At 39.0% G+C, this 15147-nt stretch overlaps 1 protein-coding gene across 6 annotated transcripts in view; it reads left to right on the top strand.

Moving 5' to 3' along the window:
- The window catches only part of PSME3IP1 (proteasome activator subunit 3 interacting protein 1), a 35135-nt gene that overhangs the window by 12627 nt on the left and 7361 nt on the right, over window positions 1-15147 (top strand). For 5 of the 6 annotated variants that reach the window (XM_077898347.1, XM_077898343.1, XM_077898342.1 and 2 more), the window contains exons 2-6: window positions 292-433; window positions 976-1074; window positions 1465-1586; window positions 6026-6159; window positions 13932-13996. In XM_077898347.1, coding sequence (XP_077754473.1) covers window positions 307-433; window positions 976-1074; window positions 1465-1586; window positions 6026-6159; window positions 13932-13996 — 547 coding nt within the window. In that variant the 5' untranslated portion in view covers window positions 292-306. The remainder of the gene's footprint in view (window positions 1-291; window positions 434-975; window positions 1075-1464; window positions 1587-6025; window positions 6160-13931; window positions 13997-15147) is intronic. The other variant, XM_077898346.1, reaches the window with a different exon arrangement.

Genomic DNA, 15147 nt, shown 5'->3' on the forward strand with positions numbered 1-15147 from the left:
TGTCTGCAGTGTTGGACTTACTATGGAACAGAATGTAATGAATTATTCCAGGTCCTCTCACTGACTTTGTAAATAACATAAATGTTAATAAAACTGCCTGATACATTAACAAAAATGCAATCATGTGCTTTCACCAATGATCTATAAATTAAACAACTCAAAAGATTTCTTCAAGGTTGAAGGGAATTTTGAGGTAGTCTGTTGCTAGGTGAGACAGAGCTATAGCTCCTTGTTTCTCTTTAGAATATTAATTGCAGTTCTCACTTGAAATGTTTCATTTGTTTTTTGTAGACCGATTGTTTCATTATGGATGGAGGGGATGATGGTAATCTTGTTATCAAAAAGAGGTTTGTGTCCGAGGCAGAACTAGATGAACGGCGTAAAAGGAGGCAAGAAGAATGGGAGAAAGTTCGAAAACCTGAAGATCCAGAAGGTATATGTATGGGGTTATAGTTTGGCATTCAACATAATGTTCCCTAATCTTCCAATAGTCCTGCAGAGTAGGTACTAATGTCTTCACTTTGGAGCTAGGGACTGAGGCTCAGAGGAGTGTAAGAACCTATGTAAGGACTTCGTAGCCAGGAGCAGAACCAGAGTACTCACTGTCCACTCTCCACTGTCCTACCTTCCAGAACATTCTGCCAGTTTGTTCCATCTGTATAGGTGGATGCAGGATCTGAGTGACTGAGAATGTGGCTGCTGTGTAGGGTTGGGCTTGCCCCTCAATCCAGTTAACTGTCTCAGGCCATGGGCCCTATTGACATTTGTAGTTGCCTTTGAGAACTGCTGGCCCCTCTCTGAGATCCAAAGCAAAACTGTGGACTTTGTACTATTTTTGTGTTATCCTTGCCCTCAGATCATGCAGAGACTTGACTTTATCTTTGAAATCCTTTGTGATTCCAAAATAATGTGAAAAATTCTAAAGTATGTGCCTTTTCTTCCCCCTTCCTTTTTCTCCCTCCCTCTTCCTTTCAGAATGTCCAGAGGAGGTTTATGACCCTCGGTCTCTATATGAAAGGCTACAGGAACAGAAAGACAGGAAGCAGCAGGAGTATGAGGAGCAGTTCAAATTCAGTAAGCTTCAGAAAACAGTCTGGCATACCCTGCAGGGCCTTTTCGATGCACTTTGCCTCATGCAACACTTTTTCCAGTTGGCCATGGAACTGTCTTATCTAGTCCCTAGATGTTCATTTGATGGGAAAGAGACAACCTTCTGCCTTCTAGAGCACAATGAACATTTTTGTTTAGAGCTCAAGATACCCATTTTAATTCTGTGCTAATGTCTGGTAATGAGAGAAATGCCTTGATTTTATGCTGTTACCTCTCCAAAAGCCGAGGTGTTTACAAATTCTTCTAATCCTCTAAAGGATCTGCTGCTTATTAAGAAAAAAAGAAGGAAAAATCTTATTTGACTTTCTTTTCCCTTTAGCCTGCTAAGTATTCCTTGTTCAATTATTTCCTCAGAAAATATGGTAAGAGGCTTAGACGAAGATGAGACGAACTTCCTTGATGAGGTTTCTCGGCAGCAGGAACTCCTGGAAAAGCAACGAAGAGAAGAAGAACTGAAAGAACTAAAGGAATATAGAATATCCTTTGTACTTTGAGAGAAATCTGTATGGTGTCCATTTTCTTGTCTATGTCTATGGATTTGAGTTTCTTCACAAATCGAAAGAAAATAAGATTTCCTACCTAGTGACCTTTGAGTTCCCTTTCAACATTGGTACTCCCATGCCTGAAAAACCGGCAGTGATTTGTGCAGTTACATGGCATGTGCAATTGAAAGTCCAGATTCTTTAGGATTAACTAAAGGCCTAAATCCTAATAGTCAGTACCAGGGTATTTTTGCCTCGTGGGATTAGACTCTAAAACAGATGGGCAATGCAGTAAACTCATCCAGGGGAGAAATTGGCTTCTGAGTTTTAAAAGGAAATGTTTAGCAACTCTCCTGTGTCCTTATTAAGACCTTCCCTAGGGATCCCCGGGTGGCGCAGCGGTTTGGCGCCTGCCTTTGGCCCAGGGCGCGATCTTGGAGACCCGGGATCGAATCCCACGTCGGGCTCCCGGTGCATGGAGCCTGCTTCTCCCTCTGCCTGTGTCTCTGCCTCTCTCTCTCTCTCTCTATGTGACTATCATAAATAAATAAAATTTAAAAAAATATTAAAAAAAAAAAAAAAAAAAAAAAAAAACCTTCCCTAGAGGTGTAGCCTGGTCTGTCACCACAGAAGGGTAGAGAAGACAGCAAAGATGACTTCACTTTAGCTCAGTGTTGCCTTTTTGTCTTCCACTTGCATGTCTGAATCCTACCTAGAACTTGGCTGAGTTGGAATTCTCAGTTCTATGTGCCACATCCCTACCCTCAACTCATCACACTGCCCTTGCCCCCAAATGTCTTCTTTTTCTGCTCTTTTTGATTTCGGTAACTTGCCCCCAGGTGTCCAAACCAAAAACTACCTCCAAAAAGAATGTTCTCCAGGTCTGTGTAGTTCAGCTTTCTCTGTCTTTTGGGACCACTGTGACCATGCAATTGATCTCTGCTTCTGCTCGCGTCTACCACAAGAGTCAAAAGGAACATTTGAAAACATACCTGGAATCCTGTCACTTTCCTATTTAAGACACTAGTGGCTTCCTGTGGCATTTAGACTTAAGTGTACATTCTTAACAGGCCCTACATGATATAGGCCAACCCACCTTCCTGTTGCATCTTGAACTCCTTCATGTTTACTATACTCCAGCCTACTGGCCTTCTTTTTGTTCTTCTCATACTGAGCTTTGTGATTTCATTTCAAGGCCTCTGTATTGTTTTTTGGACTGGAGTGCTCTGCCTTCAGCTTTTATAAGGCTGGCGTTTTATAGCCCACATCTCCCTTCCTCATAGAGACCTTCCCTAAGCATCTCATCTAAAATTTCACCAAACTATGTCACTATGTATGATGTCACTTTTTAATAGTAACTTTCATTCCTGAAAATCTTAATTTAATTTGCTTACTGGTTTCTTTGCCTCTTTACTGCTGGAATGTAAGGTAAGATGCATAAAAATAGGGACTTGGTCACCACTCATTTTCCTAGTGCCTCACATTGTAGGTTCTCAGTATATATGTGAACAAACTCCTAGGAGAGGTTAATGCAGCCACTCTAGCTTTTTTCCTGGCTTATTTAAGTATTTCAGGCTTATATGTTGAATAACCTCACTAATGTGATTGAACAAGCTTTTCCTCTCAATTGGTGATGCGACTGCATGTATATGCCAGTTGGTTTTGTTTGTTTTTACAGGGAGCATGCAGTAAGTTTCTTTAAAGAGCTGTGTAGGAGAAGATTTGGACTGATCCCCAGGGATTTGGTTTAAATTAAGGTGACTGACAATGGTTGAGATAAGGGAGCAGCATGGTGCTACAAAACCTGCTCTGAACTGGTAGCAAAAGATGTGGCTTCCAGACCCAGTTTTCCTAGTGGAATTCTGGTATAGCATTTATGATTGGAATTGATGGAAAATCACACCTCAATCCCAACTGTAGGGTTGAGGCTGACTCTTCTGGAGCTCCCTTCCGCCACTGCCCTCCCTGGTGACTCCAGAATAACAGCGTGCATTATTGTTTGTAGAGATGGGCAGATATATGTATTGCATTGTCAGGCACCGGACTTTTTCCTCCCAGGAAATACGTTAATTACACCGATCCCTAGGATTATGTCTTGTTTTATGTGCTTAGTTTGGCAGGCTAGCAAATAAGATGTAGAGTGTCTCCCAAAGCAGCATTCTGGGGAGTAGTGTTGGTTTGGTATGAATGTGGTTTTCAGTTCAAAGAAAAGAATGAACAGGGCAGCAGTAAGGCGAAAGAAACTTTCCTGCCCTGCTAACATTACAGTACAACACTGGAGAGGCCCCAGGAGTATTGGCTTTTGTTGGAAACTTGGTAAGTTCCTGCCATCTAGAAAACCTGAAGAAAAGCAAGCCTTCCAACCCGATGATACATAATGCACTAATCCTGGCATGCAAGTAGCCAGAGACGTGTTGAGATAGGAACTGAAGGATTAAACATTTGTTTATTGAAGCTCTAAATCAGGAGCTGATTCTTGGCTCTGCTTGATCATTATAATATGATACATTTTATAATGTGATACTTGTGAAGGCAGATAAGCTGTGATTTGTGCCCATATGAACAATAGAACTCTTGTTTTCTTCAGATTAAACCAGCATTTAGCAATATTATATGTTAAAACTATGTAATTTAAAAAATGTCTCATCTGATGAATTCCTTGAAATTTCTGAGATGTGTTTGCATTTTTAAAGCATTTAAAGGGGGAGAGGAACCTAAGGGGGAAAAAGTGGCTTATATTTCGGCTGTGGATCAAAAGTAATTTTTTACCCCCCTCCCCAAAAAAGAAAATGCTGGAGGCTTTTTTTTCCACTTTAAAAGAATAAAAAATGAAGTGTTGGTTTCTGTTTGTGTCCTACTATTATAAAAAACATGCGTCTTTTTTTTTCCATTTCTGGGAAAAAATATTTGTCAATATTAAGAATTCTAAGAACTTATCCTTTAATGATGGAGTTGCAGGTAAAAATCAGCATGCTTGTGGTTTCTGGCTTTCAGTACTAGAAAGATGAAACCTGATTCTTTTCATTTTTTTTTTCCTGGAAAACCAAACATGTAATGTTAACATATTATCAGTTTCCATGTTGACTCTGAAACCATTAAATTGATGAAATTCGGAATAGTACTGAGCATTTTGCATAATCCCCATTGAATACTGCAAATATTTAAGGTAACTGCTGTTTATATGACCAAGACTTAGTGCCTGAAGAGTGATCAGAATTAGAATCTCCTTATTTCTGGTGCCCAGTTTTCCCCATTGTTCAAAGACCATATACCCCTCTTGCCCAGCCCTTTGGGCTGATAATACCTGCTTCTTAGATTTCTTGGTCACTAGATGTCACTATTTTTCCAGTAAGGCACTGCTGCCTCTTGAATAAAGAATTGCACCACATCCAACACTTCTGTCTGTTGCCTAATGGGTTGTGAGAGTGTGAAATGGAGGAAGGGGAGGGGCTGGTGGAGAGAACAAAAGAAAGTGACAGACTTTGACAGCCAGAGGTTGATGTCAGGTCTGCAAGAAGTGATCTTACAAGTGAACTGATTGTGCTTTTATTTTTTTAGAGATAGATTTATTTATTTTAGAGACAGAGAGCATGAGTGGGAGGGGCAGAGGGAGGGAGAATCTCAAGCAGGCTCCTTGCAGAGCAGGCGTGGAGCCCAGTGTGGGGCTCCATCTAGAGACCCCAAGGTCTTGACCTGAGCTAAAACCAAGAGTCAGATGCTTAACTGACTGTGCCACCAAGGCCTCCTGTTTGTGTTTTGGTTCTTGTGATCTATATGCACTGGGTTTTCTCATTAAAATCACCTTGAAGATGATGTTGAAAACAGTTTCCTAGGCCTCTGGAGGTCCTCATTTCAATAGGTTTGGGACAGGGGATGGCCTCTGGTTTATAATGAGCCTTACTGTGCTTCTGGTGTTATCTTATACCAGCAGAGGAGTTAGTCTTTGTGATGTCCAAGATTGAATGCCACTGATACTTGATATATCATAGGACATTCTGCAAAACTTGATTTTACTCTTGGGCGAAAAAAGCAAATATTTAAATATTTTCAGAGAAGCCACATTTTCCCATGGCATTTCTGTTTCTTAAGATCTTTGTTTTCTCCAGCAAGGTGTGGCCCTATCCTTGGGAAGGTTTTCTGACCATAATTCAAGATTTTCACAGAGAATCAGAGGAATAAAGTTTGCTTCTCTGTATTATATTTGGCTTGATTTGCCTTCTTCCTCTGTGGTTACCTTCATTTCTCTTCAAGTCAGCTGGGATATGACTGGCAGAAAAAAGAAGAGGGCATTGTTTTTAATATAAATAAGCTAAACGTTACTCGGCAGAGCTGAAGTACTAATGGATTATATATGTCTGTCTTCTCTTGATTTATCATTATCCTGCTATAGCTAGCTCTTCTTTTTACCTAGTCTGACCCTTAACCTACAACACAGTAATCTCAACAAAGTTGGAATTTCTCCAGAAAATAAGAAGGAGGTGGAGAAGAAAGTGGCTGTGAAACCCATAGAAACCAAGAACAAGTTCTCCCAGGCAAAGCTGTTGGCAGGAGCCGTGAAACATAAGAGGTCAGCCAGCTCTCACACAATTTGGATCTCCCTCTGACTCTGTACTCTAAAATGCCACCGGTAATGGTAGCCTGAGCAAACAGTTGCCTAAGCATCAGTCTTGGTGACGTTTCTTTGGTAGTCCTACCTCTCTCTCCCCTTCTAGATTTGGTGTCTCTAGCCTTTGAGCCCTGTCCTTTGATTTTTCGTTCAACATAATACTAACTACTCTTCATCGGGCACCTGTCATGTAGCAGGCATTGTGTTACGTGCTTTCCAGGAATGATCTTACTCTTCCCACAAGTCTATAAAGTACAAATTTGATTGGCTAAGAACCTTTGTCCCAGATTGCAAAGTAATAGGAGAGGTGGAGGTCAATATTTGAGCATCTCTTTCTAGGCAAACGAGGTAGCAAGTTGTGTGAAAGGATTTGGGTAGGGTGTCATGGGAGCAGGGAGGAGGAAACCCGTAATTCCCTGGAGAGGGCCTCTGAGCTCAGCTTGGGGAAGATAGGGAAGGCATTAGAGTGAGATCTTGACCAGGTAGATGACTAGGGCTTTGACAGACAAGGGGGAAGAGAACATCCCTGGCAGAGAGAACAGTTGCTGCAAAGCACTGTGGCCCACAAGACCATGGAAGCTATGACAGCTGCACAGACCTGACTGGGCTCCTTGCTGATTGATGTGTGGTGGCAGTAGTGCCTAGAGGTTTTGAGAAGTTCTGTTTTAGGTTTGCTCCTCGCTAAATCCTCAGATGTCACCAAAGTGATGAAATCTGGTCATTTCAGTTTGACCAACCATACCATGGACGAAATAATGTTAAGTTTGAGTGCAATCTATTAGGAAAATCAATGTGGCATATTGGCAACCAGCCACATGTTTTCAGGGGAGTGCACTGATGCACGCTTATGGTTTGGCGCACCATCCATCTGCTGCAGATGATCCGGAGAACATTGCTTACAGATTAAAATGTCGTCATGGTTTAGCAGTGGAGGGGAGGAGTAGCAGTAACCTGAAAAGGGCTATCTGAGCCATGAATTATTCCTTTGAAGTTTTTTTTGGGGGGGGGGGGTGGAGGCAGAGCAGAGGGAGAGGCAGAGAGAGAGAGAGAGAATGTTAAGCAGGCTCCATGCCCAGTGTGGACTCCATCTCTTAACCCTGAGATATATGACCTGAGCCGAAATCAAGTCAGACGCTTAACTGAGCCATCCAGCCTCCTCTGTTCAAGTTTTCACAGCAGCTTTCATACCTGGCCCAGTGTCTTAGAATTTGGTCCTGGGTCAGTTTTACTGGACTTCAGCAAGAAAGGGCTCTATAGATGGGCAGTTCTCGGCAACGTCTAGCTGCTAGCAAAATGGATGTTATAACTCTTTCCTTAGTCCTTAGCTCACCTTTTATTAGATCATCATTTATTGTTGTTTTTTTGTGTGTGTGGCAAGATGCTAAATGAGTCTCCTGGAGCATGAGTTCTTCGTCTACCCAGACCTGAGTTTATTAGAATCACCTGGGAGTTTGTTAATGTGGATTCTAGGCCTCTCACTAATTCTGGTTCATTAAGTTTGAAGTGAGGTCTTGGAGTCTAATTTTTCAAGTTGTACGGATGATTCTGGTACTTGTGAAAGGAAGTCTGATACCTGGCATGTGCCTAGGGCATGATCAACATGACAGCCTACCTCTGTGCTCCCTCTCCCTGCCCTGCCATCCTCTCCCCATGCTCTCAAATCTGCTTTATCATTCTTCTGCATGTCTTTTAGTAGTTTTGGGGTGTGTGTATGTGGCGGGGCGGGGAGCAGGGAGTGGTGTTGTTGGTGTTTGGTTTGGTTTTGGCTACCTATATAGGTGTCCATGAACAGTATAATAGCTTGCTTGGCTTTGAACTTTATAAAAATGATTTCATTCTGTATATAATATATGAATTTGGTTTTTTTAGTCAAAATGTTCCTGTTATTGAAACAATTTTGTGTATTCATGTATATATAGCTGTAATAAGTTCATTTTCCCTGTTTTATAATGGTGCCTTATATGAGATACCAAAATGTGTCCATTCTCTTGTAGATGCATATTTGAACTGTGACAAATGATGTCCAGAGGTCTAGGGCATGCTTTGTTACCTATGTGCAAATGTTTCTCCAGAGCTCTGCTATCTTGGCCACCTGTGGCTATCTAAATTTAAATTAATTAGAACTAAAATTTAAAACCCAGGTCCTAGGGCACTTGGGTGGCTCAGCGGTTGAGAGTCTGTCTGTCTTGGGCTCAGGGTGTGATCCCAGGGTTCCAGGGTTGAGTTCCGCATTGGGCTCCCTATGAGGAGTCTGCTTCTCCCTCTGCCTATGTCTCTGCCTCTGTGCTGCTCATGAATAAATAAATAAAATCTTTTTTTTTTTTTTTAAAAGGTAGTTGACATATTTTATATGATGATTTGCCATTCATGTGTCCTGTTATGTGGAAGGTCTATATTTTGCCATTTTTCTACTGGGTTATTTGTATTTTTCTTTTTTTTTTTTTTTTTTTTGTTTTTTTTTTTTATTTGTATTTTTCTTGAGGGTTCATATGTTTGTTTTTTTTAAATATGGTCCTGACTTTTGCCCCCCACAGTTTATAGCTTTTGTTTTTACTTTCATTAATTAATTTTAAGGTAGTCAAATATATTTGATTTTAAGGTGGTCGGTTTTTTTTTTTTCCTTTTTAAAAATGTTTTTAAATTATTTTTAAAGATGTTATTTATTTATAGAGAGAGAGAGGCAGAGACATAGGCCAAGAGAGGTGGGGAGCCCAATGTGGGACTCCATCCCGGAACTCCTGGATCATGCCCTGAGAAGACACTCAACTGCTGAGCCACCCAGGCGTCCATCCCTTTGCTTTTCTTTTTTAAGTAGGCTCCATGCTGGGCATGGGTCTTGAACTTACAATGTTGGTATCAAGACCTGAACTGAGATCAGGAGTTGGATGCTTAACTGACTGAGCCACCCAGGACTCCAGAAGCTAATTTTCTAGCAACATTTGCTCCATATTTCTCTCTTACCCCAGTGACGTTCAGTGTTACCTCTGTTTTACAGTGAGTTTCCAGATACATATGGGTTTATTTGGAAGTTCCTTGTTTTCTGTTCTTTGGACCTGTTAGACCAGTATCACTCTGTGTAATTATTGTAGCTTTATAAAAAATCTTGGTATCTGGCAGGACAAGTCCCCTTATAGTTTTCTCAGGAAAGTCTTGTCTATTGTTAGCCACTTTGTTCTTCCATATAAATTTTAGATTTAGATAAATTTAAATTTTAGATTTAGATTAAGTCTAAATTAAGTTAAGTTTTTTGGAATCTTCCTAAATGGCTTGATAAATTTATGGAGAGAACAGATCTTTATGGATGTGAGTTTTTCTACACATGGCATATATCTACATTTATTTGTTTCTTTAATATCATTCAATAAAGTCATAGTTTTTTTTTTTTTTTCAAAAGGTTGTGCATATCTTTTGTTAGATTTATTCCTAGATGTTTTAAATTCGTTTTGTTGCTGGTTTGTATAAGTGCAATTGATTTTGGAGTAGTTACATCTAGCTACTCAGCTCTTATTAACCTTAACAATAATTCTTTAAATACTCTTATTAACTTTTATCGTTGGATTCTTTTGAAATTTCTTTTTTTTTTCTTTTGAAATTTCTATATAGAGTCACTATCTGTGAATAATGACAGTTTTATTCTCTTACACCTTTTCTTTTGTTTCTTATCTTACTGCACCAGCAATGATCACCAGTAAAATGTTAGGAACAATTACTATGTACGTCCTTGTTTTAGACAGAACATTTATAACTTTTCATCATTCTTGTTTTTGTTTTTTCAGATATCTTTTAAGGCCATAACTTTAAGGAAGTTATGGCCTTAGTTTGAGAAGAGTTTTTTTGTAGCCACAAATGGCTTAATTTTGTCAACTTTTTTCTTCCTTTGAATTGATAAAAAAAATTTTTTTTTTTTTACTCTGTTATGGTGAAAAATTAAGTTTAAGGATTTTTCTAATGTTATATTCCTGTTATCATACCTCACTACCAAGCTGGGGTTACTTAAAAATATTTTTTAAATTGAAGTATAATTAACATACAGCGTTATTAGTTTCAGATTTACAGCATGATTCAACAATTCTCTGCATTGCTCAGTGCTTACTATAAGTGTAGTTACCAAATGTTATTACAGTCTTTTCATTATATTCCCTATGCTGTGCTATAGTATAATTATTTTTAACTCTACTAGATTTGGTTTGCTAATATTTTGTATAGATTGTTACATCTATGTTCGTAAGTAAGACTTGTCTGTTCCTCCCCCCGCCAACCCCCCGCTTTTTTCTGATTTTGATATGAAGGTTAAAAGTAGCTTTGTAGAAGGATTTAGGAAGCGTTCTTTTTCTGTTCTCTGGAGGAATTTGTGTAAGATGGTAATGTTCTATTTTGTGAAAATTTGGTAGAACTCTTTATATAAGCATTTTGATCCCTGCTTCCTAAAATTTGTGATTATAGGTCTGTTTAAGTTTCTCCATGTTTTTTTGAGTCAGTTTTATTTAGTTATATTTTCTGGGAATTTGTCCATTTTTGTCTTGTTTCAAATGCATTCACTAACATTAGTATTTTTTTATTTTTCTTATTGCTCTTGTATCTATAATTATCTCCTTTTTCATCCCAAATATTGATGGATTATTCTTTTATCCTTATTTTGGCTAGTTTCTTAATTTCTCCCATCTTCTTTCCTTGGGATATTCTTTACTTCCCTCAAGTTTATTCTTTTACGATTTCTGTTATAAATGAGTGTCAGATACCTAGTTAATTTTCAGCTTTTCAATTATAGGCACCTAAAACTTAAGTCTTCCTCAGCTTTTACTGTACACAATTTTGTATAGCCAACTAAATTTTTTTTTTTAAAGATTTTATTTATCCACAAGGGACAGAGAACAAAGCAGGCTCCATGCAGGAAGCCCGATATGGGACTTGATCCCAGGACCCCTGGATTGCGCCCTGGGCGGAAGGCAGGCACTCAACTGCTGAGCCACCCAGGTGTCCCATCCAACTAAATATTTTTAAATATCCATTAGGATTTCTTCTTTGGCTCATAAATTAGAAACATTTTTTAAAGTTTCCAAGCATACTGAGGTAATTTAACTGTATCTCATAGGTTCTAAGGTTTTGGCCCCTTCTCCCCCCACATTTTAATGCTTTATAATTAGCTGTGTCTTAAGAGTCTGTGATATATTTGTCTTTTGTTGTTGAATTCTACTTTAATTACATTGTGGTTTATATGTACTAATTTTGAAATTCCTTTAGATTCCCTTTATGACTTATTCCTGAGGTTATTTTTTTGTGAATGGTCCAAGTGAGCTTGAGGAGAATCCATGTTTTGTAATTGTTCTGAGTTCTATGTAGGTACAACCAAACAAGCTTTTAATTGTATTGTTTAAATCTTCTGTGTCTCTACATACTTGTCTGCATGCTCTGTCAGTACTGGAGTATTTTGAAATCTCTCATTATAGTGATGTTTTCTTGAATTTTCTTAAGAATTCTGTTGAATATATATTTGAAGCTCTTTAATTAGAAGCATACCTGTTTAGAATTGTGATATCTTCATAGTGAATTAAACTTTTTTTCATTATAAACTAATCTACTTTAGGTCCTGTAATATTTTTTGGTCTTTTTTTTTTTTTTTTAGATTTTTATTTATTTATTCATGAGAGACAGAGAGGCAGAGACACAGGCAGAGGGTAAAGCAGTCTCCCTGCAGGGAGCCTGATGCAGAACACAATCCCAGAACCCTGGGATCAGAACCTGAGCCAAAGGCAGACACTTAACCACTGAGCCACTATTCTTGGTCTTAAAGTCTACTCTGTAGGTAGCTCAGCGTTTTTTGGTTAGTATTTGCCTCAGTAACTCTTCTGCTTTTCTTTTCCTTTCAGTCTTCCTGGGTCTTAAGTTGTTTGTTTTTGTTTTACTTCTGTTATTTTATTTATATATATATATATATATATATATATATATATATATATATATATATATTTTTTTTTTTTTTTAAGTTCAATTTGCCAACATATAGTATAACACCCAGTGCTCATCCCGTCAAGTGCCCGCCTCAGTGCCTGTCACCCTGTCACCCTTAAATAGTTGATTTAAAATTTAGGATGTTAATCTCTTTTTATAGGTAGGCTTAGATTTTTTTAAAGGATTTTTGATATAGTTTCTGTTATCTTAATGTTATTTGTCTTTTTAAAAAATTTTTTTAATTTTTATTTATTTATTTATGATAGTCACACAGTGAGAGAGAGGGGCAGAGACATAGGCAGAGGGAGAAGCAGGCTCCATGCACCAGGAGCCTGATGTGGGATTCGATCCCGGGTCTCCAGGATCGCGCCCCGGGCCAAAGGCAGGCGCCAAACCGCTGTGCCACCCAGGGATCCCTAAAAATATTTTTTCTTGACGAGCACTTGGTGTTATACTCTATGTTAGCAAATTGATTTTAAATTAAAAATTTTTTTTCTTTGTATTTTTTAAAAATTAAAATATTATAATCTTTTGTTCAGTTATTTTCCTTCTACTAGTTTGGATTTATATATTCTGTTTTTGGTGGCTAACCTTGCAACTTGCCAGAAGTTACTTAGGAAAACCTAAAGTTAAATAGGCTTCTTACTTCCATACAAAATTATACATGGATCTTAGAACTTTTAGCTATAATCACCTCTTCCTTACATGCTACTATGGCCCAGGACTTTAGTATGGTCATGTTTAATACACAAATTAGATTTTATTTGCTTGTTTCTTTGTTCACTAACCCTTTTGTGATTATGGCCTTCTGAGAAAAGTTTTTTCTTTGTTGAAGTATCTTCTTCTTTTTTTTAAAGATATTATTTATTTATTTATCAGAGAGAGAGAGAGAGAATGAGAGAGAGAGGCAGAGACACAGGCAGAGGGAGAAGTAGGCTCCCTGCAGGGAGCCCAATGTGGAACTCGATCCCTGGACTCCAGGACTCCAGAATCACACCCTGGGCTGAAGGCAGGCGCTAAACCGCTGAGCCACCAGGGATCCCTTTTTATGTTTTTCTTGACTACCCTAAATATTAGCAGTAATGGTGGATCTGGAGGTATTATTATTATGCCTTTTCTAAGCTACACAGCAAGGGAAGTACATTCTTAGTCTTTCAGTGAAGGTCTTTTGAGTGACTTTCAGAATTTCTTTTTTTTTTTTTTTAAGATTTTATTTATTTATTCATGAGAGAGACACAGAGAGAGAGAGGCAGAAGGCAAAGACCCAGGCAGAGGGAGAAGCAGGCTCCATGCAGGGAACCCGACGTGAGACTTGATCCTGGGACTCCAGAATCATGCCCTGGGCCGAAGGCAGGCTCCAAGCCGCTAAGCCATCCAGGGATCCCCAACTTTCAGAATTTCCAGCATGTCACTAAGAGGAGGAGTTCATGTTTAAGAACTTAACTAAATTTTTGTCATGTATGAATGTGTCTGTATATTCCTGAAATCTATCTGTGATCCTAACTAAGATGAATGTTAAGGACAACAAAGAATCTGAAGTTTAAGTGTTGCTTGAAGATAGAATGCTTCACTCCTTGAATTGGCCAGGGGTTTAAGTTGTCTTTATAAGAATAATATAACTGAAAGGAGATCAAGAACCTGAAATGAAGACTTTTTATTTCAGACTACCCCAGTTCTCTGAGGCTACCTAAGACCCATATGAATGGTTATTGGAGCTCCTGATTCCCAAAGTTTTAATCCCTGAGATTGGAAGTAGCTCAAATTACCATATTTTTTGTTAACAGTTCAGAGAGTGGCAACAGTGTGAAAAGACTGAAATCGGACCCTGACCCAGATGGCAAGAGTCAAGGTAGGTGGCAGCTTCCATTTCACTATTCATAATACACATGAACCATAGTACAGGGCTGGACTGCATTGTATCTATGAAGGAATGCATGGATCTCTAAGCAAGCCTTTTTCTACCAGGCAGGACTTATAACCAACAGTATGTCAGCTGCCTTACCAACCAGTATGGTAGAAACCAGTGGAATTTGATAAATGACAATTGTGATCTCCCAGAAGTACTTACAAAGCCAAAGCCCTGCTCACAAAGTGTTTTTTTCTGTCTCCCCCAAATGTCAAGTTTCTTGATTTCACCTGGATGGCAACCAGTGAGAGGTAGAATGCCTGGCTCTTGCTGATGGTTGGATTGGATTGAGGCTAGAAGCCTAATATAGTCTCCAGAAGTACACTTTCTTTGGTGAATACTTGTATGCAATCAAATCTGGCACTGTGGGGATCCCTGGGTGGCTCAGTGGTTTGGCGCCTGCCTTTGGCTCAGGGTGTGATCCTGGAGACCTGGGATCGAATCCCACATCAGGCTCCCTGCATGGAGCCTGCTTCTCCCTCTTCCTGTGTCTCTGCCTCTCTCTCTCTCTCTCTCTGTGTCTCTCATGAATAAATAAATAAAATCTTTAAAAAAAAAAATCTGGCACTGTGTTAAGTGGCACAAAGTTTTAAGTGAAAAGTGAGTGTTCTGAGGGCTGATTCAGGGATGAGAAATTCAAGAGTGTTTTTAGTTCTATCCCTGACTCTGTGGGATTGAGACTCTGTGCTAAACTCAATGGGTCATCTATAAAAGAGGGCTTACATTTATTTCTCTCTCAAAAAACAGTGGATATTTTAAAATAATGTATCTGGCAACTAACTGGAATTTAAATAAAAACTTTTTTTTTTTTTTTTAAGATTTTATTTATTCATGAGAGACACAGAAAGAAAAAGAGGCAGAGACACAGAGGGAGAAGCAGGCTCCATGCAGGGATCCCAATGCGGGACTGGATCCCGGGTCTCCAGGATCACGCCCTGGGCTGCAGGCAGGCGCTAAACCGCTGAGCCACCCGGGCTGCCCTAAATAAAAACTTTTAAAAATGAAAAATAATATATCTGCTGAGCATCGGTAATGGTAGCTATTGCTAATAACTTTTTGCTCTTAGAGTTTATTTTTTTAAGAGAGGGAGATGG

Source organism: Canis aureus, chromosome 5, assembly GCF_053574225.1.
Source record: "Canis aureus isolate CA01 chromosome 5, VMU_Caureus_v.1.0, whole genome shotgun sequence".
Taxonomy (NCBI): Eukaryota; Metazoa; Chordata; class Mammalia; order Carnivora; family Canidae; genus Canis; species Canis aureus.